At 77.5% G+C, this 26,364-nt stretch overlaps 1 protein-coding gene across 1 annotated transcript in view; it reads left to right on the top strand.

The window, feature by feature from the left end:
- LOC134137618 (SCO-spondin-like) overlaps nucleotides 1-26,364 on the top strand; it is a 45,107-nt gene extending 18,743 nt beyond the window's left edge. The window contains 65 exon segments of the mRNA XM_062570833.1: nucleotides 111-329; nucleotides 447-544; nucleotides 1,644-1,905; nucleotides 1,990-2,136; nucleotides 2,619-2,747; nucleotides 3,310-3,468; nucleotides 3,668-3,832; nucleotides 4,851-5,030; nucleotides 5,153-5,275; nucleotides 5,448-5,577; nucleotides 5,664-5,789; nucleotides 5,866-5,957; nucleotides 6,116-6,301; nucleotides 6,417-6,581; nucleotides 6,664-6,916; nucleotides 7,284-7,330; nucleotides 7,464-7,631; nucleotides 7,716-7,847; nucleotides 7,985-8,130; nucleotides 8,227-8,321; nucleotides 8,415-8,467; nucleotides 8,684-8,860; nucleotides 9,189-9,268; nucleotides 9,363-9,532; nucleotides 9,623-9,669; nucleotides 9,765-9,968; nucleotides 10,054-10,224; nucleotides 10,366-10,743; nucleotides 10,986-11,082; nucleotides 11,190-11,413; nucleotides 12,350-12,499; nucleotides 12,594-12,760; nucleotides 13,609-13,724; nucleotides 13,817-14,037; nucleotides 14,846-14,911; nucleotides 15,257-15,421; nucleotides 16,172-16,381; nucleotides 16,471-16,638; nucleotides 16,724-16,855; nucleotides 17,057-17,297; nucleotides 17,407-17,559; nucleotides 17,662-17,708; nucleotides 18,261-18,431; nucleotides 18,512-18,658; nucleotides 19,722-19,849; nucleotides 20,095-20,219; nucleotides 20,291-20,337; nucleotides 20,828-20,886; nucleotides 20,947-21,000; nucleotides 21,002-21,110; nucleotides 21,192-21,353; nucleotides 21,426-21,539; nucleotides 23,090-23,228; nucleotides 23,387-23,589; nucleotides 23,675-23,848; nucleotides 24,087-24,214; nucleotides 24,309-24,454; nucleotides 24,598-24,644; nucleotides 24,732-24,896; nucleotides 25,252-25,457; nucleotides 25,556-25,654; nucleotides 25,733-25,793; nucleotides 25,865-25,995; nucleotides 26,100-26,250; nucleotides 26,342-26,364. Of these exon segments, the coding sequence (XP_062426817.1) occupies nucleotides 111-329; nucleotides 447-544; nucleotides 1,644-1,905; nucleotides 1,990-2,136; nucleotides 2,619-2,747; nucleotides 3,310-3,468; nucleotides 3,668-3,832; nucleotides 4,851-5,030; nucleotides 5,153-5,275; nucleotides 5,448-5,577; nucleotides 5,664-5,789; nucleotides 5,866-5,957; nucleotides 6,116-6,301; nucleotides 6,417-6,581; nucleotides 6,664-6,916; nucleotides 7,284-7,330; nucleotides 7,464-7,631; nucleotides 7,716-7,847; nucleotides 7,985-8,130; nucleotides 8,227-8,321; nucleotides 8,415-8,467; nucleotides 8,684-8,860; nucleotides 9,189-9,268; nucleotides 9,363-9,532; nucleotides 9,623-9,669; nucleotides 9,765-9,968; nucleotides 10,054-10,224; nucleotides 10,366-10,743; nucleotides 10,986-11,082; nucleotides 11,190-11,413; nucleotides 12,350-12,499; nucleotides 12,594-12,760; nucleotides 13,609-13,724; nucleotides 13,817-14,037; nucleotides 14,846-14,911; nucleotides 15,257-15,421; nucleotides 16,172-16,381; nucleotides 16,471-16,638; nucleotides 16,724-16,855; nucleotides 17,057-17,297; nucleotides 17,407-17,559; nucleotides 17,662-17,708; nucleotides 18,261-18,431; nucleotides 18,512-18,658; nucleotides 19,722-19,849; nucleotides 20,095-20,219; nucleotides 20,291-20,337; nucleotides 20,828-20,886; nucleotides 20,947-21,000; nucleotides 21,002-21,110; nucleotides 21,192-21,353; nucleotides 21,426-21,539; nucleotides 23,090-23,228; nucleotides 23,387-23,589; nucleotides 23,675-23,848; nucleotides 24,087-24,214; nucleotides 24,309-24,454; nucleotides 24,598-24,644; nucleotides 24,732-24,896; nucleotides 25,252-25,457; nucleotides 25,556-25,654; nucleotides 25,733-25,793; nucleotides 25,865-25,995; nucleotides 26,100-26,250; nucleotides 26,342-26,364 (9,248 nt within the window).

Here is a 26,364-nt window from a genome sequence, read left to right as displayed (position 1 = left end):
AGTGGCACCGCTCGTGGCCGCGGGTGCCGGGCGCGCGGCTGCGGGGGGCAGCGGGGCCGGCGGGCGCAGCCCCGGCGCCCCCACAGCTCCCCTGCCTCTGGCCCCGGCAGAGCCCTGCTACGGCCCGCTGGGCGTCGCGGCGCTGCCGGACAGCAGCTTCACGGCCTCCGCGGAGCAGGCGGGGAACCCCGCGCGCGCCGGGCGCCTCCACCGCGCCTCCCCGGGGCTGGCGCTGCAGGGCTGGGCGCCGCCGGCCGACGCGTACCCCCAGCTCCTCTCCCGGCCGCCCTACCTGCAGCTGGACCTGCTGCAGCCCAGGAACCTCACGGGTGGGTGCCGGGCGCGCGCAGGGCCCCGGCGTCCTCGCGGCGCCGCCTCCGGGCAGTGCCGCTGCCCCCGGCACGCGTGCGCCGGGGCGCCCACGCCTGCCCTGCTCTGCTCTCCAGGCGTGGTGGTGCAGGGAGCCGGCTCCAGCGACGCCTTCGTCACCGCCTTCCTCCTGCAGTTCAGCGCCGACGGCGTCCACTGGCATGACTACCGCGAGGTCTCTGCCGATGGCCGGCTGGAGCCCAAGGTGCTGCCTGTGCCAGCGGGTGGCCACGCGTGTGTGCGTGGGCACGCGTGTGTGCGTGCGTGAATGAGTGTGCACGTGGGTGTGCATGCATGGGGGTGAATGTATGTGCATGCGCCTGTGTGCGTGCAGGCACATGTGCGTGTGCGTGGCTGCCTGCCAGCCCGTGTGCGTGCAGGCGCTGGGGGCAGGCTGCAGGGACGCGGCGCCCGGCCCCTGCCACTCAGCTGCCTCCCGGCACCTCTGAGTCTCCACTGGCTGCATCCGAGCCCCGGGAACCAGGATCCCGGGCTCAGCCTGAGCCTGGGTGCTGGAGCCCAGCCCCAGCCGGGGCCCAGCCCCACGGGTGGCCCCAGGCGAGGCCGCTCCCCGTGTCCCGTCCTGGCCCGGCGCATCCTCAGGAGCTCCCCAGCCCGCGCGGAGGCAGAGTGCCCGGCCCCTGCTCCCCCGCTCCTCCAGCCCCGGCCATTCCCTTTCCTGAGGGTTCCAGTTAACCCGGAGGGGTCGGTGCTGGGATCCCTCCCAGCTGGCTGGATTGGTGCCCCAAGCCTTTCCTCCGCTGCGGCACGGAGGGAGACGGGGCATCGCCGAGTGCACGACGGTGGCCTCCTCTCCCCTGCCTTGCAGACAGCGACATGCACGTCAGGGGCACGTTGTGCCTGAGTGCTGGTGCGTGCACAGGGGTGTGTGCTGGTGTGTGCACGGGGGGTTTGTGTGTGCACAGGTGTGGGTTTGCATACACAGGGCTGTGCTGGTGTGCACACGGGGTGTTTGCGCGTGCACAGGTGTGGGTTTACACCCACAGGGCTGTGCTGGTGTGCGTACATAGGTGCGGGTTCACATGCACAGGAGTGTGCTGGTGTGCGTGCACAGGTGCGGGTTTGCATGCACGGGGGTGTGCTGGTGTGTGCACGGAGTGTTTGTGCGTGCACAGGTGCGGGTTTGCATGCATAGGGGTGTGCTGGTATGCGCACGGGGCTGCCCACGTGTGCGTGTGTGCAGCCCGCAGCCGCCCGCGTGTCCCCCGCGGTGCACCGCCTCGCCCCCCGAGCCCCCTGTGCTCTCCCCCCAGCTCTTCCAGGGCAACTCTGACGACACGACGCCGGCGGTGCGGACCTTCGGGCGCGTGCTTCAGGCCCAGCACGTCCGCATCCTGCCCCGAGACTTTCACAACGGCATCTTCCTCCGAGCCGAGCTGCTGGGCTGCCCCGCGGGTGAGCCCAGCCTCCCCCTCGCCCCAGGCGCCGGCGTGCCGGAGCCCGCGGCGACACCGGGGCCCGCGGCGGCGGCGGTGGCCGAGCTGGTGACGCTGATGAAGCCGCTGGCGACGGCAGGTGAGCGGGGGCTGCGGCCCGTGGGGGCGGCGGGTCCCGGTGCGACCCGCTCCCCACGGCCCAGCCTGCGCTCGCCCCGCGCAGGGGAGCCGGGAGCCGGAGCCGGCGGCGCCGCCGTGCCCACGCGGCCCGGGCTGAGCGTCGCCCTGCCCGCCACGCTGCAGAGCCCCGCTCCGTCCGCGGGGTCCCCCAGGCCGGGCATGGCCCCCACGCTGCCCCCGAGCCCCACAGGTAAGGGGGTGACACGCTTGGGAGCAAGGCCCTCGCCCTGCGGCACGCAGCCGCACCGAGCACAGCCGCAGCGCGCCAGGGACGCGCCGGGGGCTGCGGGGCGCTGGCGTCTGGGGCAGAGCGAGCTGCTGGCCGGGGGGCCGGGGCGGCAGGGTGGGGGGTGGCCAGGCCAGGGGGTGGCTGTGCTGGGGGGGCAGCTGTGCTGGGGGTCTGGCTTGCTGGGGGACCAGTGTGCTGGGGGTCCAGTCTGCTGCAAGGCTGGTGCGCCGTGGGGCTGGTGTGCCGTGGGGCTGGCCTGCTGTGGGGCTGATTTGTCATGGGGCTGGAGTACTGGGGGGCCAGGTGTGCCATGGGGCTGGTGTGCCGTGGGGCCATCGTGCCATGGGGCGGGCAGTGCTGTGCAGAGGGGATCCCGCGCCCGGGGGACCGCTGCGGCGGGGGCGCCGCTCGCCACGGACCCCGGCCCGGCTCCGCTCCCGCAGCCCCGCTGCTGCCCCGGCTCCTGTGTGCCCGCGGGCAGTTCGCCTGCGCGGTGCTGGGCTGCGTGGAGGCCGCCGCCGTCTGCGACGGGCGGGAGGACTGCCTGGACGGCTCCGACGAGGCGCAGTGCGGTGAGTGCCGGGCGCCCTGGGGGCTGCGAGGCTCCCGGGGCGCCAGGATGCTCCGGGGATGCTCTGGGGGCCTGGGATGCTCTGGGAATGCTCTTGGGGGGGGGGGGGGGGACAAGGCGAAATGCTCCAGGGAGCACTGGGGATGCTCCAGAGGGGCAGGATGTTGTGGGGATGCTCCAGGGGGGCAGAGATGCTCGGGGTGGGGGTGGGGGGCTGAGATGCTCCAGGGAGTGCCAGGGATGTTCCGGGGGGCTGGGATGCTCCAGGGAGTGACGGGTGCTCCGGGGGGCTGGGATGCTCTGGGGATGCTCTGGGGGGCTGAGGATGCTCCAGGAGGCTGGGATGCTCCAGGGAATGCTGCAAATGCTCCGGGGGCTGGGATTCCTCAGGGAATGCTGGAGATGCTCTGGGGAGCTCCAGCAAGCCCCGGGGATGCTCTGGGGTGCCGAGTCCCAGCCCTGCAGGGGAGCCCGGGCTCTCCCCGATGCGCGCCATGGGGCTGGTGGGCTCGGGCCCCATTACCCCGCGGTGGCGCAAGCCCAGCTCTGTGCCCACTGCGCAGGCGGCCCCACAGCCTCGGCCAGCCCCATGGTGCCCACGGCCTGGCCCCCCGCCTGCTCCCCCAAGCAGTTCTCCTGCGGCTCCGGGGAGTGCCTCGCCCCGGACAAGCGCTGCGACCTGCGCCGCGACTGCGCCGACGGCTCCGACGAGAGCCGCTGCGGTACGGGGGCCGGGGCGACCCGCCACGGGGGGCCGAGCCCCGGCTCGGAGCCTGGGCTGGGCCGGGATGAGCCGATGCCCCGGGGGTGTGCGGGCAGCAGAGCCCCGCGGGCGGGCTGCTCCCGGGCGCACGGGGACCCCGCGGTGTGCGACCGGGGCCGCTGCGCCCACCGCTGAGGCCGCCGGGTCCCTCCCGCCAGTCGACTGCATCGTGTCCGCCTGGAGCGGCTGGAGCGAGTGCAGCCGCTCCTGCGGGCTGGGGGTCACCTTCCGCCGGCGGGAGCTGCTGCGAAACGCCCTGCCGGGGGGCACCTGCGACCGCCGCGACTTCGACAGCCGCTCCTGCTTCCTCGGTGCCTGCCCAGGTACCGGCACCCTGCCCGGGGCGCGCGTGGGGGCCCCATCCCCTGCCCGGGTGAGCATGGGGTCCCCATCCCCTGCCCGGGGTGCACACAGGGTCCCCATCCCCTGCCCAGGGTGCGCATGGGGTCCCCACCCCCTGCCCGGGGTGCACACAGGGTCCCCATCCCCTGCCAGGGTGCACACAGGGTCCCCATCCCCTGCCCAGGTGAGCATTGGGTCCCCATCCCCTGCCCGGGGTGCACGTGGGATCCCCATCCCCTGCCTGGGGTGCACACAGGGTCCCCATCCCCTGCCAGGCTGAGCGTGGGGTCCCCGTCCCCTGCCTGGGGTGCATGTGGGGTCCCCATCCCTTGCCTGGGGCGTGTGTGGGGTCCCCATCCCCTGCCAGGCTGAGTGTGGGGTCCCCATCCCCTGCCCGGGGTGCACACAGGGTCCCCATCCCCTGCTAGGCTGAGTGTGGGGTCCCCATCCCCTGCCCGGGGTGCACACAGGGTCCCCATCCCCTGCCCGGGTGAGCGTGGGGTCCCCATCCCCTGCCTGGGGTGCACGTGGGGTCCCCATCCCCTGCCACGGTGAGCGTGGGGTCCCCATCCCCTGCCTGAGGTGCACGTGGGGTCCCATCCCTTGCCTGGGGCGTGTGTGGGATCCCCATCCCCTGCCCAGGGTGCACACAGGGTCCCCATCCTCCGCCCAGGGTGTGCGTGGGGTCCCCATCCCCTGCCTGGGGTGCACACAGGGTCCCCATCCTCCGCCCAGGGTGTGCGTGGGGTCCCCATCCCCTGCCCAGGGTGCACACAGGGTCCCCATCCCCTGCCCGGGGAGCGCGTGGAGTCCCCATCCCCTGCCCGGGGTGCACGTGGGGTCAACATCCCCTGCCCGGGTGAGCGTGGGGTCCCCATCCCCTGCCCGGGGTGCACACAGGGTCCCCATCCCCTGCTCGGGTCCATGCTGGACCCCCATCTCCTGCCCGAGGCCGTGGGGCCGGGGGCTCTCGCCTGCCCGCGCTGCCTCCGGCCCCAGTGCATGGCGCCTGGGCCCCGTGGGGCGCCTGGTCGCCCTGCGACGCCGAGTGCCGGGGGGGCGTGCGGAGCCGCGCTCGGAGCTGCGCCGACCCCCCGCCCAAGAACGGGGGCCGGCCCTGCCCGGGGGACGCCGTGCAGACCCAGCCCTGCAACCTGCAGCCCTGCGGGGACGCCCGAGGTAGGGCCGCGGCGCGGGCACCGCCGGCCGCCCCGCGCGCGCCGGGGCGACGCGAGCCGCCGCCGTCGGGGCGCTGGGCTCCCCGGCCCCGCAGCGGCCCGGCTCTGCCTCCCCCCCCCCAGACTGCGGCCCCGAGATGGTGTTCGTGCAAGCGGGCGACTGCGAGCGGGGCCTGGCGTCCCCGTGCGCCCCGACCTGCGGGGACCTGAGCACCGCGCGGAGCTGCCAGAGCCCCTGCGAGGAGGGTGAGCGCCGTGGCCGGGACGCTGCCCCAAACCCGGGTGCACGCGCGGGCCGCTCTGCCCGGACACGGCATCCCGCCCACGGACGTGCGCCCGGGGGCCGTCCGCTCTGCGCCGGGGGGGTCCCCGGAGCAGGCGTCCGGGGATGCCCACGCTGCCGGCGCGCTCCGGGCAGGCTGCCGGTGCCCGCCGGGGCTCTTCCTGCAGGAGGGCGGCTGCGTGAACGCCAGCCAGTGCCGCTGCCACGCGGGCTGGGAGCGCCGCCTCCCCGGCGAGACGTTCCTGCGCGACGGCTGCAGCCGGTGGTGAGCGCCCCGTGCCCCGCTGGCACTGCGCGCCGGGCCCTGCCGGCACCCCGGCGCCGCGTGCTGAGCCTGGCTTTGCGCCCCAGCGTGTGCCTGGACGGGGTGGTGACGTGCGAGGAGGCGGCCTGTCCCGTCGCCTGCGGCTGGTCGGCGTGGTCGGCGTGGACGGCGTGCGACCACAGCTGCGGCGCGGGCATGCAGCAGCGGTTCAGGTGCGGGGCGGCAGCCGGGGCGGCGTGGCGGGGGCCGCTGGCCGAGCCGGGGCGGCAGCGCTGCGCCCTCCCGCAGGTCCCCCTCCAACCCCGCGGCGGCCCACGGCGGAGCCCCGTGCGACGGGGACGCCCAGGAGGTGCGCGAGTGCCACGCGCCCTGCGCCGCCGGTACGTGCACGCCGCCGCGCGCCATCCCGCCCCGGCCTTCGCGGCATCACCTGCGGCGGGGGCAGTGCCGGCCCCGGGCTGAGCCGAGAGGACATGCGGGCGTCCCGGTGCCCGCCGTGGTCTGGGGAGCGCCATGCAACCATGTCTCCCCCCGGCAGAGCCAGGCAGCGCCTGGAGTGCCTGGACGTCCTGGTCCCCCTGCTCCAAAACCTGCTTCCATGACGTGGACCGGGTCGGCGTGAGGAAGCGCTTCCGGCACTGCGTCGGCGCGGGGCCGGCGGGCGCCGGGGCCTGCCCGGGGCCGGCGGAGCAGGAGGAGCTCTGCGACACGCCGCCCTGCCCGGGTAAGGTCTGCAGCGGGCGGCGCAGCGGGGAGGGCGGCGGGGCTCCCGGCGTCCCCGCGGGAGGCTGCGTGGAGTGGCGGCACGGCCGAGCCGCCCCGGTGCTCCTCTCCGGCAGCGGCCGGCGCCTGGACGCCCTGGACTGCCTGGTCCGAGTGCTCGGCTCCCTGCGACGTCGGCGTGCAGACGCGCAACCGCTCCTGCGCCCACCCGGCCTTCGGGGGCCCCGGCTGCGCGGGGCCCCTCGTCCAGACCCGCGACTGCAACACGCAGCCCTGCAAAGGTGGGCAGGCGGCCCGCGGGACGCCGCCCGGCCGGGCGCCCTCGCCGGGCCCGGCGCCCACCCGCCGCCCCTCTCCCTGCAGCGCGCTGCCCCGGCGGCATGGTCTACCGGACGGCGGAGGAGTGCCGGCGCGCCGGGGGCGCCTGCCCGCGGCTCTGCCTGGAGCAGGGCGCCGGCGTGGAGTGCGCGGCCCGCTGCTACGACGGCTGCTACTGCCCCGCCGGGCTCTTCCTGCAGAACGACACCTGCGTGCCGCGCAGCCAGTGCCTCTGCTACCACCGCGGCGCCCTGTACCGGCCCGGCGACACTGCCGCCCGCGACGCCTGCAACAACTGGTGCAGGGGCTCCCGGAGCGCAGGGGGTCTCAGGGTGCAGGGGGTCTTCGGGTGCAGGGCTCCTGGGATGCAGGGCTCCTAGGATGTAGGGGTCCCAGGCCACAGGGAGTCCTGGGGTACAGGGGCTCCCAGGATGCAGGAGGTCTCGGGGTGCGGGGGTTCCAGAGCACAGGGGGTCTCGGGGTGCAGAGGGTCTCAGGGTGCAGGGGCTCCCAGGATGCGGGGGAGTCTCAGGGCTCCTGGGGCTCAGGGGGCTCCTGGGGCTCAGGGGGGTCTCGGGGCTCAGGGGCTCCCAGGATGCAGGGGCTGCCGGTGACCCCGGGGAGCCCCGGCCCTGCTCACCCGGCGTCGCCCCCTCCCCTTGCAGCACCTGCATGTCCGGGGAGATGCTGTGCGGCACGGAGCCGTGCCCAGGTACCGGCGCCAGCCGCCTGCGTGGGGCCTCGGGGAGGGCCGCGGGCCGTGGCGGGGGGCGAGGGCCAGACCGCAGCCGGGCGCGGGGGCCGGGGCGGCGGGGCGGCGCCGAGCTCCCGGCGCCCCTCCGCAGTGCACTGCGGCTGGAGCGGCTGGACGGCGTGGAGCGCCTGCAGCCGCAGCTGCGACGTGGGCACGCGCCGGCGGCACCGCGCCGGCTCCGCTCCGCCGGCCGCCTTCGGGGGCCGCGACTGCCGGGGCCCCGGCGTGCAGACGGAGTTCTGCAGCCTGCGGCCCTGCCGCGGTGAGCCCGGGGCCGGGGGGCCGGGGTGGGGGGGGCCAGGGGCCCGGCGGCACCTCGAGCCCCCTCCTGCCGCGCGCGCAGGCGCCGGAGCCGAGTGGGGGCCCTGGTCGGAGTGCTCGGCGCCCTGCGGGGCCGGCTACAGGAACCGCACGCGGGCCGGCCCCCTCCCCGGCGACCTCCAGTTCGGCACCTGCAACCTCGCGCCCTGCCCCGGTGAGCCCCTCCGTCCGTGCGTCCGTCCCTCTGTCCGCGCAGCTTCCAGCCCTGCGGCGTGGCCCCCCCCGGGGCAGGGTCCCGCAGGCGGCCCCGCGCCCCCCGGCCCCGCTCAGCCCCCCGCCGTGGCCCCCCAGGCGAGGCGCCCGGCGTCTGCCCGCCCGGCAAGGTGTGGAAGGAGTGCGCCGACGTCCCGGGCTCCTGCGCCGAGCTGAGCGCCGCCCCCGCCGCCAACGGGACCTGCCGCGCCGGCTGCTACTGCCCGCCGGGTGCCGTGCTGCTGGTGAGCGCCGCTGCGTTTGGCGGGGCGGCAGGCCTGACGCCACCAGGATGGGCTGGCTCGCTGCCGCCGCGTCCCGACTCCTGTCTGCTCCCGCAGAACGGCGAGTGCGTGGCCGAGGCGGAGTGCCCCTGCGCTGCCGGTGGTGAGCTCTACCCGCCCGGAGCCGTCGTGCCCCGGGGCTGCGAGAACTGGTGAGTGCCAGCGCCGGCGGACCCCCCCCCTCGCCCCACATCCCTCCGTCCTCCCCTGCCCGCCTCGACGGGCTCCTGGCTCCCCTCTCCCAGCTCCTGCGTCGCCGGACGCATCGCCAACTGCTCCCGGGCGGCTTGCGGCGAGGGTAAGCCCTGCGCGCCGGGCGAGAGCCGGCGTGCCAGCGAGGGACGGGGATTCGCGGAAAAGGGGGCAGCCCCGAAGCGAGGGACCTGCGCGGGGAGCGGACCGTGGCCCCCCGCCTGCCCCCCCCCGAAGTGCTGGGCCGGGGTCCGGTCCCGGGCTGCTGGGGGGCCGGGGGCGCCCCGCACTGCTCTGACGCCCGCCGTGCTTCCCGGCGCAGCGAGCGGGCGCTGGTCCGCCTGGACGCCCTGGAGCGAGTGCTCGGCCTCGTGCGGGCTGGGCCTGCAGCGCCGCTACCGCTTCTGCGCGGCCGCCCGCGGCGTCGGGGCCGGGCCGCCCTGCCCGGGGCCGGGGCCGCAGCCCGACGAGCGGCCCTGCGTCCTGGAGCCCTGCGCCCGTGAGTGCTCGGGGGGGGGCGGGGGGGCTGGGGCCACGCGCCCCACGGCGGCTGAGCGCCCCGGCCCGGCGCAGGAGCGGGCGGCTGGAGCGCCTGGGGCCCCTGGAGCGGCTGCAGCCGGAGCTGCGGGCAGGGCGTGCGGAGCCGCGGCAGAGCCTGCAGCAGCCCCGCGCCCCAGGGCCAGGGCGACTTCTGCGAGGGGGCCCCGGCCCAGGCGGAGGTCTGCAACACCCAGGAGTGCCCGGGTGAGCGCCATGGGGCAGAGCCGCCGCGGGCATCCCCCAGCCCCACAGGGCCCCACGGCGCCCTGATGGCTCCTCTCCCGCAGCCCCGGACTGCGCCGCCGTGCCGGGAGCCGCCTACAGCCGCTGCGGCCCCCCGTGTCCCCGCTCCTGCGACGACATCGCGGTGAGCGACGGCGCGAGGAGGACCCCCTCCCCGCCGCCCCGTGCCCGCCGGCGCCGCGGGGCCGCGCCGCGCTCACCCTGCCCTCCGCCCGCAGCACTGCACCTGGCGCTGCGAGCCCGGCTGCTACTGCCCGCCGGGCCAAGTGCTGGACCCGCGCGGGCCGGCGTGCGTGGCCCCGACGAGCTGCCCCTGCCTCGAGCTGCTGACGGGGCGCCGCTACCTGCCCGGGGAGACCGTCGCCCGCGGGGACGGCTGCAACAACTGGTCAGCGGGGCCGGGACGGGCACGGGGATGGGCACGGGGCGGGCACGGGCACGGTCCGCGGGAGCTCAGGCCGTCGCTCTGCGTCCGCAGCACCTGCACCCAGGGGAAGCTGCTGTGCACCAGCCGTCCCTGCCCCGGTGAGTGCCGCCGGTGGCACCGCGGGTGCGGGAGGGCCCTGCCGGCCCCCGGAGCATGGGGGCCGCTGCAACCCACCGCCCCGGCTCTTCCCCAGTGCCCGGCGCCTGGTGCGACTGGTCCCCGTGGACGCCGTGCTCGCGGAGCTGCGGCGGCGAGGCCGCCAGCCGCTACCGCGCCTGCTCCTGCCCCCGGCCCCGGCACGGCGGCCAGGCGTGCGCCGGCGAGCAGGAGCGGCACGGCGACGCCGGGCTGCAGCGCCAGAGCAAGGAGTGCGCCGCTGCCGCAGCCGCCTGCCCCGGTAGGTGGGCGGCCGCCCGGGAGCCCCGCGGGCGCTGAGCCTGCCCGCGCCGCCCCTCAGCGCCCCGTCTCGCTCCCGCTCGCAGTGGACGGCGCCTGGAGCGCCTGGGGCCCCTGGTCCGCCTGCGAGGGCTGCGCGGGGCGGGCGACGCGCGCCCGGCTCTGCGCCAGCCCCGCCGCCCGCTTCGGGGGTCTGCCCTGCGCCGGGGAAGCCCTCCAGAGCCGGCCCTGCCCCGAGGGGAGCACCGCCTGCCAAGGTGAGCGGGCGGCCGTGCCCATCCCCACGGCCTCGCGGCAGCGCTCGGTACCCCCAGTGCCTGTCGGCACGCTCGGCGGAGCGGCGCGGGCCCCCCGGCACTGCCATCCTGCAGCGCGGCCCGGCGCTCTGCCCCCTCCAGCCTGCGGCGGCGGCCGGGTGCCCCTCGCCTGCGGCCAGCCCTGTCCGCGCTCCTGCGAGGACCTGCACGAGGACACGGCCTGCCTGGAGGGCCCGCCGTGCCAGCCCGCCTGCGCCTGCCCGCCCGGGCTGCTGCTCCAGGACGGCGCCTGCGTGCGCCCCGACCGCTGCCGCTGCAAGTACCGCTACGGCTCGCTGGGCGACGCTGCACCGGGCGCTGCCGCGCCGGGCGACACCATGCTGGGTGACGCCGCGCCGGGTGACGCCACGCCGGGTGACACCACACCGGGTGACACCACGCCGGGCAACACCATGCTGGGTGACGCCGCGCCGGGTGACACCACGCCGGGTGACACCACGCTGGGTGGCACCGTGCCAGGTGAGTGCCAGGGGCTGCAGTGCTCGGGGGCCCGGGAAGCACCCTTGAGGCGGATGGGGTGCCAGCCCCATGGCATAGCCCTGACGGGGGGGTCGCGCTGGGACCCACGGGTGCTGCATGCCGGGCGCTGCGTGCAAGGGGGGCTGGGCCAGCGGCGCATGCTGCGGGGGCTGGGGGAAGGGGCACTGGCGGAGGCCCCCCCAGTGCTGCCTGGGCTGGGGGTGACGCGTGTGTCCCTGCAGGGTCCCCCCGGGCAGTGAACGCCTCGGCCGGGGCCGGCATGGTGCTGTGGGAGCTCCTGCAGCCCGGCGAGAGCGTGCACGGCCCCTGCGTGAACTGGTGAGCGCCCGCGGCCCCGCCGGCCGCCGTGGGGTACGGGGGGAGCCGGGACCCCGGCGCCGCGGCGAGGCCGCCGGCCCCGCGTGATGCCGCCCCGCTCCCCACAGCACGTGCGAGGCCGGGCAGCTGCAGTGCCGTGCGGCACCCGGGTGCCGCGCAGACGGCGCCTGGGGCTCCTGGGGGCCGTGGACGCCCTGTGACCCTGGCTGCGGCGCCGGCACCCAGCTCCGCTCCCGCGAGTGCAGCAACCCGGCGCCCCAGGGCGGGGGCCGGGGCTGCCGTGGACAGAGCCTGCAGCAGCGCGCCTGCGTCGCGGAGGACGCCTGTGCGGGTGAGGGGCGTGGGCATGGGGCAGCGGCGGGCAGCGCGGGGCCCTGCAGGCGCGCTGCTGCAGGGCACAGCGAGGTGCAGTGCCAGCTATGCGGTGCAGTGCAGTGCAGTGCAATGCAGAGCGGTTCAGTGCAGTGCTGTGAGGCGCAGTGTAGTGCTGCATGGTGCAATGCCAGCTGTGCAGTGCCATGCAGTGTGGTGCAGTGCGGTGCAATGCAGAGAGGTTCAGTGCAGTGCTGTGAGGCGCAGTGCGGTGCTTCATGGTGCAGTGCTGGCTGTGCAGTGCTGTATGGTGTGGTGCGGTGCTGCATGGTGTGATGCCAGGCAGTGCAGTGGCATGCAGCACAGTGCAGTGCAGTGCAATGCAGAGCAGTTCAGTGGAGTGTCATACAGTGCAGGTGCTGCTGCATGATGCAGTGTAATACAATGCAGTGCAATGCAGTGTAGAGGTGCCATGCAACGCCAGCTAGTGCCACACAATGCTGTGTGGCACAGTGTGGTGCTGTGCAGTGCAGTGCGGTGCTGTGCAGTGCAATGTGGCACCATATGGTGCCATAAGGTACTATACAGTGCAGTGTGGTGCCACGCGGTGCTGTGCGGTGCAGTGTAGGATAATGCAGAGCAGTGTGGTGCAGTGCCATGCTGCACAGTGCGGTGCAGTGCCACGCAGGGCAGCATGGTGCGGTGCAGTGCAGCGCAGCAGGGCACCAGGCAGTGCTGTGCAGGGCAGCGTGGGGCCATGCAGTGCAGTACAATGCAGTGGGGCACTGCACTGTGGTGGTTGCGGTGCGGCGGGGGCGATCGTGCCGGGGTGCAGCACGCCCAGCCTCCTGCTTTCCCCAAGAGGGGTGCCGGCGTTGGCGCGGTGCCGGCAGCGCCAAAGCCCGCGGCACCCGGGCCGGGCGCTAGCGCCGCTCTCCTCGCCCTGCGGCCGCAGAGGAGGAGCCGTGGGGCGAGTGGTCACCGTGGGGGCCGTGCAGCGCGTCCTGCGGCGGCGGGGAGCAGCTGCGCAGCCGGGCCTGCCGCCGGCCCGAGTGCCCGGGGCCGCCCGTGCAGGGCAGGACCTGCAACACCCAGGTGTGCCGCGGTGAGTGGGGGCGCGGGGGGCGGCGGCGGCGGCGCGGGGGGCGGCGCGGGGGGCGGCGGCGGCGCCCGGCTCAGCGCCCCCTCCGGCGCCGCAGAGGCGGGCTGCCCGGCGGGGCGGCAGTTCCGCGAGTGCCGCCGGGGCGAGGGCTGCCCCTACAGCTGCGCCCAGCTGGCGGGGCGCGTGGCCTGCTTCGCCCAGCCCTGCGAGGAGGGCTGCCACTGCCCCCCCGGCGCCCTCCTGCACCGCGGCGCCTGCCTCCAGGTGAGGGGCGCTGCGGGCGCTGCGGGGGCCGTAGCTGCTGCCTGGGGTTGTGGGTGCCCTGTGTGCTGTGGGTACCAGGGATGCCGTGGGTGCTGTGGGGGTGCTGGGTGCTGTGGGTGCCACAGGTGCAGTGGGTGCCATGGGTGCCATGGGTGCTCTGGCAGCCACGGGAGCTGTGGGTGACACAGGTGCCGTGGGTGCTGTGGGGGCCACGTGTGCAGTGGGTGCCATGGGTGCAGTGGGTGCCGTGGCGTCACCCCACAGGAGTGCCCCTGCGTGCTCCCCAACGAGGCGCTGTGGGTTTTGTGGGTGCCCAGGGTGCCGTGGGTGTGGTGGGTGCCATGCGTGCTCTGGGTGTGGCGGGTGCCATGGGTGCTGCGGGTGCCGTGGGTGCCGCAGCTGCTCTAGGTGCTGTGGGTGCTCTGGGTGTGGTGGGTGCGCTGGGTGCCGCGGGTGCCACAGGTGCCCTGGGTGTGGCGGGTGCCGCGGGTGTGGCGGGTGCTGTGGGTGCTGTGGGTGCCATGGGTGCTCTGGGTGCCATGCGTGCTGTGGGTGCAGTGGGTGCCGTGGGTGCCGCGGGTGCCGTGGGTGCTGCGGGTGCGGTGGGTGCAGCGGGTGTGGTGGGTGCCACGCGTGCCGTGGGTGCCGTGGGTGCTGTGGGTGCTGCGGCGTCGCCCCGCAGGAGTGCCCCTGCGTGCTCCCTGACGAGGTGCTGCGGGAGTGGTGGGTGCTGCGGGTACTGCGGGTGCGGTGGGTGCTGTGTGTGCCACGCGTGCCGTGGGTGCCGTGGGTGCTCTGGGTGCCACGCGTGCCGTGGGCGCGGTGGGTGCCGCGGCGTCGCCCCGCAGGAGTGCCCCTGCGTGCTCCCCGAAGAGGCGCTGCGGGAGCTGCACGGCGGCTCGGCTGCGCCGCCGCAGCGGGAGGTGCCGCACGGCAGCACCCTCAGCTCTGCCTGCACCAACTGGTGAGGGGCGCCGCGACCCCCCCCCCCCGCCCCGCGCGCCCCTCGGCGCGGCGTCGCGGCGGCCGCGGCACCCACGGCGCCTCTCGCCGCAGCACGTGCGAGCACGGGCGGCTGCGGTGCTCGGAGCCGCGCTGCCCGCGCCCCGGCGGCTTCGCGCCCTGGGGGCCCTGGAGCGGCTGCGCCGGCCCCTGCGGCGGCCTCGGCCGGCGGAGCCGCGCGCGGGGCTGCACCCGCCCGGCGCCCGCCCGCGGCGGCCGCCCCTGCGCGGGGCCGCGCACCGACACGCGCCCCTGCCGCGTGCCCCAGTGCGCAGGTGGGCGGCGAGCGCGGGCGCGCGCGTCCTGCGCCGGGACCGCGGGGGGGGGGGGTCCTGCGCCGGGACCGCGGGGGGGGGGGGGTCCTGCCCCGGGACCCCGGGGGGGGGGCGTCCTGCCCCGGGACCGCGGGGGGGGCATCCTGCCCCCGGGATCCACGGGGGAATCCGCCTCCTGTGCCTGGGACCCATGGCGGGGTGTCTTGTTCCCGCGACCCACAGCGGGGGGGTGTCCTGCCCCCGGGACCCATGCGGGGGGGGGTTCCTGCCCCCGGGACCCACGGGGGGGGGACCCACATCCTGTGCCTGAGACCCACGGGGGAACCTGCGTCCCGCCCCTGTCTCCCCTGGGTCTGATCCCCATCCCCCCCATCCCTGCCCCCCCCCGGGTCAGATCTCCATCCCTGCCCCCCCCCCCGGGTCTGACCCCCATCCCGCCCCTGCACCACGCCCGGGTCTCACCCCCATCCTGCCCCTGCCCCGGGTCTGACCCCCATCCCACCCCTACACCCCCCCCCGGGTCTGACCCCCCATCCCATCCCTGCCCCATGCCCGGGTCTCACCCCCATCCTGCCCCTGCCCCCCCCCCAGGTCTGACCCCCATCCCATCCCTGCCCCATGCCCGGGTCTCACCCCCATCCTGCCCCTGCCCCCCCCCCCAGGTCTGACCCCCATCCCATCCCTGCCCCATGCCCGGGTCTGACCCCATCCTGCCCTTGCCCCCCCCCCCCCGGGTCTGACCCCCATCCCGCCCCTGTCCCCCCGGTCTGACCCCATCCCTGCCCCCCGGGCCGGGGGTGCGGTGCAGCGCCGTCTGCCCCGGCCGCGCTTCCTGCTCCCACCGTGCTGCCGCTGCCCCCGGAGCCGGACGCAGGTGAGTTCAGGGGACCGGGGGGGGGGGGGGGGGGGATGGCTGGGCCGGGCCGCACGGTGCTGACCCCTGCCACGTCCTGCCCCGTGTCCCGTGTCCCATGTTCCGTGTCCCGTGTCCATGTCCTGTCTCCCACATCCCGTGTCCCATGTCCTGTGTCCTGTGTCCCGTGTCCCATGTTCCATGTCCCACATCCCACATCCCGTGTCCCATGTCCTGTGTCCTGTGTCCCGTGTCCCATGTTCCATGTCCCACATCCCGTGTCCCGTGTCCCATGTCCTGTGTCCCGTGTCCGTCCTGTGCCCCACATCCTGTGTCCCACGTCCCGTGTCCCGGGCCGTCCCGCAGGCGCCGGCGGCTTCGGCGCGTGGTCGCCCTGGGGCCCCTGCTCCCGCACCTGCACCCGGCCCGAGCTGCCCGCCACGAAGAGCCGCCGCCGCCTCTGCGCCCCGGCCGCCAACTGCACCGGGGACTCCTTCCAGGAGCTGCCCTGCAACCTGCCCCACTGCGCGGGTACGGCTGCGCCCGCCCCGCGGCCCGGCCTTGCCCCACTGCGCGGGGAGGGCAGCCCCCGCCCCACGGCCCGGCCCTGCCCCACTGCGCGGGGAGGGCAGCCCCCGCCCCACGGCCCGGCCCTGCCCCACTGCGCGGGGAGGGCAGCCCCCGCCCCACGGCCCGGCCCTGCCCCACTGCGCGGGGAGGGCTGCCCCCGCCCCACGGCCCGGCCTTGCCCCACTGCGCGGGGAGGGCAGCCCCCGCCCCACGGCCCGGCCCTGCCCCACTGCGCGGGGAGGGCTGCCCCTGCCCCACGGCTGGATGCGCAGAGCATCCCTCGTGCCCCACTGCATGGGGGGGGAAGGCTGGGAGCATGCCATCTGCCCCACTGCACGGAGGGTGGGAGCATCCCACATGCCCCACCCCTCGGGGGGAACTGGGACCATGCCTCCTGCCCCACTGGGTGAGGGCTGCCCCTGCCCCACGGCTGGGTGCGCGGAGCATCCCTCATGCCCCACTGCATGGTGGGGAGGAGGCTGGGAGCATCTTGCCTGCCCCACTACATGGGACCTGGGAGCATCCCTCATGCCCCACTGCATGGCCGGGGCGGGGGGGGGGAGGCCGGGAGCATCCCGCCTGCCCCACTGCATGGGGGTTGGGAGCAGCCCTGGTGCCCCCTTGCCTGAGGGGGCACTGGGGCCGTGCGTGCCACCCCCCCCAACGCGGGGGGAGGGGGCACATGTGCCCCACGGCGCCGTGTCCCCGCAGCAGCGGCGGCGTGCCAGGGAGAGGAGTGCGCCGGGGTGAACTGCACGTGGACGCCGTGGGGGCCGTGGGGCGCCTGCTCCCGCAGCTGCGGCGGGGGCCTGCAGCAGCGCCTGCGCGCCTACACCCCCCCCGGGCCGGGGGGCCGCTGGTGCGAGGCCGCGCTCAGCGCCCACGCGCAGCGCCGCCGCTGCAGCCCGCAGCCCTGCCGAGGTGGGGCGGCGCGGGGCGAGGCGGGGGGCACGGCGGGGGGGGGCTGCCCGCGCCCCCCGCCCTCACTCCCCACCGTGCCCCCCCGGCAGTGGACGGCGCCTGGTCCAAGTGGAGCCCCTGGTCGCGGTGCGACCGGACGTGCGGGGGGGGCCGCGCCGTGCGCACCCGCTCCTGCACCGGCCCCCCGCCCAAGAACGGCGGGCAGCGCTGCCGCGGCGAGCGGCGCCGCCTGCGCGTCTGCAACGCCCGGCCCTGCGGTACGGCCCCCCCCGCCGCCGCCCGCGCCCCCGCCCCGCGCCGAGACCCCGCCGCCGGCGCGCCCCCACTCCCGCCCTCTCGCAGGGGAGAGCTGCCCGCCCGGCATGGCCCCGGCGCCCTGCGCCAACCGCTGCCCGCGCCGCTGCCGCGACCTGCAGGAGGGCAGCGCCTGCCAGGACGAGGAGCCCTGCGAGCCGGGCTGCCGGTGCCCCGACGGTGAGCGCGGCCGGCCCCGGGCTGCTCCGTCCCGGCGCGGCCGGCTGCGGCGCGGTGCCGGGGAGGGAGCGGAGAAAACGGAGCTGTGCGCGCCCCGCAAACGTGGTCCCCGCGGAGCCGCGCTGCCCGCGGAGCCGCGCGTGCAGGGCTGGACGCGCGCCCAGAGAGGGTGAGCGTGACGCCGTCCCCGCCCGCCCGCAGGGACGCTGGAGCAGGACGGCGGCTGCGTCCCCCCCGCGCACTGCGAGTGCACGGACGCGGAGGGCCACGGCTGGGCGCCGGGCAGCCGGTTCCACGACGGCTGCAACAACTGCACGTGCGCCGAGGGGCGGCTGTGGTGCACCGACCGGACCTGCGCGCCCCGGCACTGCGGCTGGAGCCAGTGGTCCAGCTGGTCCGAGTGCAGCGTCACCTGCGGGGACGGCCTGCAGGCACGCTTCAGGTGTGCCGCCGGCCGCGCCGCGCTGTGCCGTGCCGCGCCGAGGCTGCCGCGGGGCGGCCCCGCACCCCGCCGGGCGTTCACGCTCGCCGCCCCATTCCCTCCTCCGCAGGTCGCCCACGTCAGGCTCGGGGGCCGGCGAGTGCCGCGCGGAGCAGCAGGAGAGCCGGGGCTGCGCGGCGGGGCGCTGCCCGCCGCTGTGCCCGCACGGCGCGGGGGAGCGGCGCCTGGGCGACGCGTGGCTGCAGGGCGACTGCCAGCAGTGGTCAGTGCCGGGGCGGCCCGGGGGGGCGGGCGCGGGGGGGGGGGCTGCACCGGGCCACTGCGCCCGCCCGCGCCCACCCGCCCGCACCGGCCCTTCCTGCAGCACCTGCACCCCGGAGGGACCCTCGTGCCGGGACGTCGCCTGTGCCGGTGAGCGCCGCCGCTCCCGCGGGCCCGGTGCGCGCGGCCACCCCCGGCTCACCCGCGCGCCCGCCCCGCAGTGCCGGGGGGCTGGACGCCCTGGTCGCCCTGGTCCGACTGCCCCGCCACGTGTGGGCGGCACCGCCAGATCCGCACCCGCGCCTGCCTGGACCCCGCGCCGCGCCACAACGGCTCCGACTGCGCCGGGCCCGACGCCCAGGCCCGGGACTGCGCCGTGGGGCCCTGCCCGGGTGAGGAGCGGGGGGCCGCGGCAGCTGCGACGAGCAGCGCGCGAGCGAGGCGGTAGCGCGGGGGCGAGTGCCCAGCCCGGCGCTTTGCTCCTGGCTGGGATGGGATCCCTCCGGGAACGATCGCTGGGAGGATGCGGGGTGGCCAAAGCCCCTCTGCAGCCCGGACAGTGCCGGGGCGGCGGGGGGTGTCGCTGGGGAGGGCTGCGGCCGCGCTCTCCCTGCGCAGCCCTGCCGGGGGGTCGGCCGGGACATGCTCGGCGGGCCGGGGCTGTGGGGCCGCCGCCGGTGACGCGCCCCCTCGGCCGCCCAGGGCAGGAGCAGTGCGCCTGGAGCGAGTGGAGCCCCTGCTCCCGGAGCTGCGGCACGGGGCTGGCCGCCCGCGAGGCCGCCTGCGCCTGCCCGGCCCCCGCGGCGCCCGGCGCCCCGTGCAACGGCAGCGCCCGCCGGGAGCTGCGCGCCTGCTACCTGCGCCCCTGCCCAGGTAGGGGGAGCGGGGCGGCGCGGGCGGGCGGGCGGCAGCAGCCCCGCGCGCCCCGCCGCCACGCCGCTCGCCGCCCGCAGACGAGTGTCCCTGGAGCGCCTGGGGCGCCTGGAGCCCCTGCTCCTGCGGCCTCCCGCTGCAGCGCCGCTACCGGCACCGGCTCGGCTCGGAGCTCTGCGCCGCGCTCGACGCGCAGCTCCGCGTCTGCAACAGCTCGGGCTGCGCAGGTGGGCGCCGGCGCCGCGGTCGCCTCGGTGCGACCACCGCTGCCCGTTCGCTGCTCGCTGCCCCGGCGCTGCCGGCACCATGCGCAAGCAGCCCTGTCCTGGCTCATCGCCCTGTGCCCCCCAGGGTGTCCCTGCCCCGTGCCTCTGCCCCCCGGGTGTCCCTGCCCCGTCCCCCTGTGCCCCCCGGGGCGTTCCAGCCCCGTCCCTCTGCTCCCTGGCGTGTCCCTGCCCCGTCCCTGTGCCCCCCTGTGTGCCCATGCCCCATCCCTGTGCCCCCCGGGTGTCCCTGCCCCGTCCCCCTGTGCCCCCCGGGGCGTTCCAGCCCCGTCCCTCTGCTCCCTGGCGTGTCCCTGCCCCGTCCCTGTGCCCCCCTGTGTGCCCATGCCCCATCCCTGTGCCCCCCGGGTGTCCCTGCCCCATCCCCCTGTGCCCCCGTGGTGTCCCTGCCCCATCACTGTGTCCCCCAGGGTGTCCCTGCCCCATCCCCCTGTGCCCCCTGGGGTTTTCCAGCCCCATCCCTGTGCTCCCCAGTGTGTCCCAGCCCCATCCCCTGTGCCCCCTGGGGTGTCCCAGCCCCATCCCTGTGCCCCCCAGTGTGTCCCTGCCCTATTTCCCTGTGCCCCCCCCGGGTGTCCCAGCCCCATCCCTGTGCCCCCCAGGGTGTCCCTGCCCCATCTCCCTGTGCCCCCCGTGGGTGTCCCTGCCCCATCCCCTGTGCTCCCCGTGGTGTCCCTGCCCCATCCCCTGTGCTCCCCAGGGTGTCCCTGCCCCATCTCCCTGTGCTCCCCCCCGGGTGTCCCTGCCCCATCCCTGTGTCCCCCCAGGGTGTCCCTGCCCCATCCCCCTGTGCCCCCCGTGGGTGTCCCTGCCCCATCCCCTGTGCTCCCCGTGGTGTCCCTGCCCCATCCCCCTGTGCCCCCCGGGTGTCCCTGCCCCATCCCTGTGCTCCCCGGGGTGTCCCTGCCCTGTCCCCCCCCCCCCGGGGTGCCCCTGCCCCCCCCCAGCGCTCCCCGGGACGCCCCTGTCCCCGGCTCCAGCCGACCCGTCCCCTGTGCCGCCGCAGGCAGCTGCCGGCCGCCGCTGGAGCCGCGGCAGTGCGGCTCGCCGTGCGCGGGGCTCTGCGCCAGCAGGCAGCACCCGGGGCTCTGCGCCGAGCTGCCCTCCTGCCTGCCCGGCTGCTTCTGCCCCCAGGCAAGAGGGGCGGCGCGGGGCGGGGGCCGGGGCCGCGGGTGGGGGGCGGCGAGGGGCCGGCGTGCCAGCCCCCCGCGCGGCTGTGCCCTGGTACGAGGATGCCGGCAGCGGGGGGATGTCGCCTGTTGCTAGCAAGACCCAGGCTGCAACCGTGCAGCGGCGGCGCAGAGGCCAGACGGGCCGGGGCGGGCTGCAGCGCTGCGCCGCGTCCCGGCCGCCCCACGCACGGCCCCGCTGTCCCGCAGGGGCTGCTGGAGCAGAGCGGGGCCTGCGTGCCGCCCTCGCAGTGCGGCTGCCTGCACGGCCGCGGGCTGGACGGCCCCGTGGCCCTGGCCCCCGGGGACACCATCCTGCTGGGCTGCAAGGAGTGGTGAGTGGGGCCGGGGCTGGGCCGGGGCCGGCGGGGCGGTGCCGGCGGCTCATCGGCTCTCTTCCTTGCAGCGTGTGCCGGGACGGGACCCTGCAGTGCAGCAGCGACGGCTGCCAGGGTGAGTGCCAGCCCCCCGCCACGTGCAGCCCCTCGCCGCGTGCAGCCCCATGCCGCGTGCAGCCCCATGCTGTGTGCAGCCCCCCGCCGTGTGCAACCCCACACCACGTGCAGCCCCCTGCCGCGTGCAGCCCCCTGCCGCATGCAGCCCCATGCCACGTGCAGCCCCCCGCCACGTGCAGCCCCTCGCCGCGTGCAGCCCCATGCCGTGTGCAGCCCCCCGCCATGTGCAACCCCACACCACGTGCAGCCCCTCGCCGCGTGCAGCCCCATGCCGTGTGCAGCCCCCCGCCGTGTGCAACCCCACACCACGTGCAGCCCCCTGCCGCGTGCAGCCCCCTGCCGCATGCAGCCCCATGCCGTGTGCAGCCCCCCGCCGTGTGCAACCCCACACCACGTGCAGCCCCCCGCCACGTGCAGCCCCACGCCGCGTGCAGCCCCCCGCCCCGGCGCGTCCCGGCGGCGCCCCGGCAGCTGTGAGTCCCCCGCAGGGCTGCTCCCGCTGAGTGACTGGTCGGAGTGGACGCCGTGCAGCGCCTGCCTGCCCCTGGCAGCGCTCAGCCCCGGCACCGTCTCCCTGCTGCGGGCCGAGCTGGGGCAGCGGTGGGAGGCGGAGGAGTCCGCGGCGGACGGGGCGCCGCTGGCCTCGGTGCAGCACCGCTACCCGCGCCTGCCTGGACCCGCAGAGCGGGCTGCCGTGGGCCGGCGGCGAGGCCGCCTGCACCGCCGAGCTGCGGCAGGAGCGCCTCTGCCCGGAGCCCCGCGCCTGCCGAGGTAACGGGGCCGGGGGCGCCGCGGGCGGGGGCCGGGGGCGGCCGCCGGCGCCGCGGGGCGGCTGACGGCCCTGTCCCGCAGACCTCTGCCTCTGGAGCCCGTGGGGCGCCTGGGGGCCCTGCCGGGAGCCCTGCAGCGGGGGCTTCCGCCTGCGCCACCGCCGCCCCCGGCCCCCGGCCGGCGCCGGGCACTGCCGCGGCGCCCGCTCCCAGACGGAGAGCTGCAACACCGCCGCGTGCCCAGGTAACGCCGGCCGCCCCGCGCGCCCCCTCCCTGCCCGCCAGCCCCCCGCTCACGCCCAGCCTCTGCCCCCAGGGCAGGCGTGCGAGCAGCGCGGCAGGGGCTTTGCTGCCTGTGCCAACGGGTGCCCCCGCGCCTGCGCCGACCTCTGGCAGCACGTGGAGTGTCTGCAGGGGGGCTGCAAGCCAGGTAGGTGCCCGCTACGCACCCGCTGCCCCCACAGCCCTCTGCCCCACGTCGCAGCCCCTTGCCGCCGGGCAGCCCTGCTGCAGCCGCGATGCCCCCATTGCAGCCCCGCCGCCTGCAGCACCCGCACCCGTGTCGTGGGGCACGGCTCCGGTGCCAGCCCTGCCGTGACCCACGGCACAGCGTGCGCAGCGTGCTCGGCGGCACGCGCCCGGCCCTGCGCGGCGCCACGGGCCCCGTCAGCTGCGTGCGCGTCCTCAGCCCTGCAGCAGAGCTGGGCACTCGGGGTGCGTGCAGGCACCCAGGGGTGCAGCCCGCTCCTCACGGCCCCCAGCCTGCAGGGTGCCTGCGGGCACCCGGGGGTGCAGCCCCCTCCTCATGGCCCCCAGCCCGCAGGGTGCGTGCAGGCACCTGGGGGTGCAGCCCGCTCCTCACGGTCCCCAGCCTGCAGGGTGCCTGCGGGCACCCGGGGGTGCAGCCCCCTCCTCATGGCCCCCAGCCCGCAGGGTGCGTGCAGGCACCCGGGGGTGCAGCCCCCTCCTCACGGCCCCCAGCCTGCAGGGTGCCTGCAGGCACCCGGGGGTGCAGCCCCCTCCTCATGGCCCCCAGCCCGCAGGGTGCGTGCAGGCACCTGGGGGTGCAGCCCGCTCCTCACGGCCCCCAGCCTGCAGGGTGCCTGCGGGCACCCGGGGGTGCAGCCCCCTCCTCATGGCCCCCAGCCCGCAGGGTGCCTGCGGGCACCCGGGGGTGCAGCCCCCTCCTCATGGCCCCCAGCCCGCAGGGTGCGTGCAGGCACCTGGGGGTGCAGCCCGCTCCTCAGGGCCCCCCAGCCCGCAGGGTGCATGCAGGCACCCGGGGGTGCAGCCCCCTCCTCACGGCCCCCAGCCCGCAGGGTGCCTGCGGGCACCCGGGGGTGCAGCCCCCTCCTCATGGCCCCCAGCCCGCAGGGTGCGTGCAGGCACCCGGGGGTGCAGCCCCCTCCTCACGGCCCCCAGCCCGCAGGGTGCGTGCAGGCACCCGGGGGTGCAGCCCGCTCCTCACGGCCCCCAGCCTGCAGGGTGCCTGCGGGCACCCTGGGGTGCAGCCCCCTCCTCACGGCCCCCAGCCCGCAGGGTACCTGCGGGCACCTGGGGGTGCAGCCCCCTCCTCACGGCCCCCAGCCTGCAGGGTGCCTGCGGGCACCCGGGGGTGCAGCCCCCTCCTCATGGCCCCCAGCCCGCAGGGTGCCTGCGGGCACCCGGGGGTGCAGCCCCCTCCTCATGGCCCCCAGCCCGCAGGGTGCGTGCAGGCACCTGGGGGTGCAGCCCGCTCCTCAGGGCCCCCCAGCCCGCAGGGTGCATGCAGGCACCCGGGGGTGCAGCCCCCTCCTCACGGCCCCCAGCCTGCAGGGTGCCTGCGGGCACCCGGGGGTGCAGCCCCCTCCTCATGGCCCCCAGCCCGCAGGGTGCGTGCAGGCACCCGGGGGCGCAGCCCACTCCTCACGGCCCCCAGCCTGCAGGGTGCCTGCGGGCACCCTGGGGTGCAGCCCCCTCCTCACAGCCGCCTGCCCACAGGGTGCCGGTGCCCTGAGGGGCAGCTGCTGCAGGACGGGGCGTGCGTGCCAGTCGCTGACTGTCGCTGCGGGCTCCCCGGGGCCAACGGCACCCAGGAGATCTGGCCGGGACAGGTGGCCGAGGTCGAGTGTCACAACTGGTAGGTGTGTGGGGCAGGGACTGGCGGGTGCGTGGCGCGGGGAGAGCTGGGGCAGGACGGCGGGAGGGCAGGATGCGTGGGGCCCCGTGGGGCGGCCGTGGGCGCTTGCCTGGGGGCAGCGCAGGCGCCTTTGCGAGCTGGCGCGTCTCCCCGTGCAGCACCTGCGGGAACGGGACCTTGGCGTGCCCAGCGGCGCCGTGCCCGTCCTACGGGCCCTGGTCCGCGTGGAGCCCCTGCTCCGAGAGCTGCGGAGGCGGCAGCACCTCCCGGCGCCGTGGCTGCGAGGAGCGCGCCGGCGGGGCGCCCTGCGCGGCCGAGGCCACGGAGCAGACGGCCGCCTGCAACCTGCAGCCCTGCCCCGGTGAGCGCCGGGCCGCGCGCGGCCGCCGGGAGCTGCGGCCGCAGCGGTGCGCCGCGGCGCTGAGCCCCGCGCTCTGCCCCCGCAGCCGGCTGCCGGCTGAGCGACTGGTCCCCGTGGAGCCCCTGCAGCGCCAGCTGCGGAGGCGGCATCTCCGAGCGGCGCCGGGCCCCGCTGCCGGCGCGGGAGGGCGCGGAGGAGCCGTGCCCTGCGCTGCCGCTGCTGCTGCACCGGCTCTGCAACACCCACAACTGCACGCCGGGTAGGGGCAGCTTGTGGGGCGCTGGGGAGTGCCGGCCCGTGCCCCGCTCCTCGTGCCCCGCGTCAGCCGGGAGCAGCCGGGGCGTTAACACCGAGGCCGGAGCGACGCGGCCTCGCCAGCCGAGGCCCCGGGGGCGGCGGGCGGCCGGGGTGGCCGGCTCTGAGCGCCCGCGGTTCCCGTCGGCCGGGCGCGGGGGGCTCGGTGCCCGGGCCGTAAGCAGCCCCGTGCGGCCCCGCAGAGTGCCCCGGCGGGCAGGCGCACAGCGAGTGCGCCAACGCCTGTCCCCGCGCCTGCTCCCACCTCCGCCCGGGGACCCGCTGCGTGCAGGAGACCTGCGAGCCCGGCTGCGCCTGCCCCCCCGGACAGGTAGGGCTGCGCCCCGCCGGGAGCCCTTCCCCGCGACGCCCGGGCAGGAGGGCCACGGAGGCGGTCACCGCTGCGGGGCGCGGGGGTCCCACAGGTGCTGCAGGACGGCGCCTGCGTCGCCCCCGAGGAGTGCCGCTGCGCGCTGGCCCCCGGCGTGCCCTGGGCCCACAACCTCTCGCAGGAGGAGCAGCAGCGGGAGCACCTGCCGGGCAGCCGCGTCCACCACCGCTGCAACAGCTGGTGAGCGCCCGCCGCGGGGCCGCGCCACCCCCCGGCGCCTCCTCCCGTGCCCGCGGGGCCCCGGGGAGGGTGCTGAGTCCCGGGGAGGGCGCCGGGCCCCGGGCAGGACTTGGGCGGGCTCCGACGTCGCTCGCTCCCTGCAGCGTCTGCGTCCGCGGCGCCTTCAGCTGCTCCCAGCAGGATTGCAACGGTAAGAGCCCGCCGGGCCGAGCGGGGCGGCGCGGCGCCGTGCCGGGACCTGGCGCGCCCGGCCCGGCACGGCCCGCTCCGCCCGCAGTGGACTGCGTCTGGTCGCCCTGGTCGCCCTGGTCGCCCTGCTCCGCCACGTGCGGGCCAGGCGAGCGCCTCTCCCGCCGGCACCCGCTGCGGCAGCGCCTCTACGAGGGGGCCGAGTGCGAGGGGCCGGCCGCCCGCCGGGCCCCCTGCGACCTCCCGGACTGCGGTGAGTGTGGGGCCGCGGGACCCCCCTCCGAGCCCGCCCCGGCTGTGCACGCAGGCTGGTGCGCAGGCAGCGATGGGGCTGTACTGTCTGCACCCCCCGCATGTCCCCTCCCCACGGCCACCCTCTCTGCCTGTGCCTTTCCCCAGAGCAGGGCGCCTGCCCCACGGCGTCCCCCTTGCCCCATCCCTCCAGCCCGCGCAGCTCCTCCTCGGGACGGGGCGCTGCACCGGGGCGGGGGTAGATGCGCGTTTGCTGGCGCCGCTTCCCCCGGCTGCGTCGCGGAGGCTCCCGCGCTGCAGTGTCGGGGGGCCGGGGGTTGGGGGGCCGGGGCCGAGGTGACCGGCGCTGCTCGCAGCCTGCCCGGCGGGGGAGCTTTGGCAGGGCGCCGGGGCGCCGGCGGGCTGCGAGCGGAGCTGCCGGGAGATCTACGGGGAGCCGCCGCGCAACTGCAGCCGGGCGGCGGCGGGCTGCGCCTGCGAGCCGGGGCGCTACCGCAACGGCAGCGGGCACTGCGTCACGGCGGCCCGCTGCGAGTGCCTGCACCGCGGGCAGCTCCGCGAGGTGAGCGGGCCCCGGGCCCCGCGCGGCCCCGCGCGCCGGGCGCCCGCGCCGCCGGCTCCCCCGCCGCCGCCGCGGCTCAGCCCGGCCCTCTCTCCCAGCCCGGCAGCCGGTGGCTCGAGGACTGCGCCAGCTGCCGCTGCGTCAACGGCCGGGCCGCCTGCGCCGCCGCCGCCTGCCCCCCGCTCTCGTGCCGCGAGGTAGCGCCCCGTCCCCCGCCCCCGCCTCGGGCGCCCGGCGCGCCGGGCCCCGCGCTGAGGCCGGTGCTCTTGCCGCAGGGCGAAGCCGAGGTGCGGGAGCCGGGCGGGTGCTGCCCCGTGTGCAGGAGGGAGCTGCTGGGTAAGGACCGCCGCGGCCCGGGGCTGCCCCGCTGCGCGGCGGGGTGCCACCGCGCTGCCCCTTGCCCGCAGGGGAGCCGTCCGCCGCGTGCCAGCTCTTCACCGAGGTGCGCAACATCACCAAGGGCCGCTGCTCGCTGCGCGGCGTGGAAGTGAGCTACTGCAGCGGGCGATGCAGCTCCCGCACCACCGTCATCGCCGAGGTGAGCGCGGGGCGCCCGGCGGCGGGGCCGGGCCGCGGGCGGGTGCCCCGAGCCGCCCGCGCGACGCCGAGCCGCCCGCGCGACGCCGAGCCGCCCGCCCGCAGGAGCCCTACCTGCAGACGCTGTGCGAGTGCTGCAGCTACCGCCTGGACCCCGCCAGCCCCGTGCGCATCCTGAGCCTGCGGTGCGAGGACGGCGAGGTGGAGCCCGTGGTGCTGCCCGTCATCCACAGCTGCGAGTGCAGCAGCTGCCAGGGTGAGGGGGGGACGGCCGGGCCGGCGGCCCCCGCTGCAGCCCCCGCTCCCGCCGGGCCGCCGGCCCCCTCCTCACCGCGCCTCTCCCGCAGGCGGCGACTTCTCCGAGCGCTGA

The sequence above is a fragment of the Rhea pennata genome, chromosome 2, assembly GCF_028389875.1.
Source record: "Rhea pennata isolate bPtePen1 chromosome 2, bPtePen1.pri, whole genome shotgun sequence".
In the NCBI taxonomy this organism is placed as follows: domain Eukaryota; kingdom Metazoa; phylum Chordata; class Aves; order Rheiformes; family Rheidae; genus Rhea; species Rhea pennata.
The sequence above is the reverse complement of the archived record's forward strand: the minus strand, read 5'-3'. Positions and strand labels throughout refer to the sequence as shown.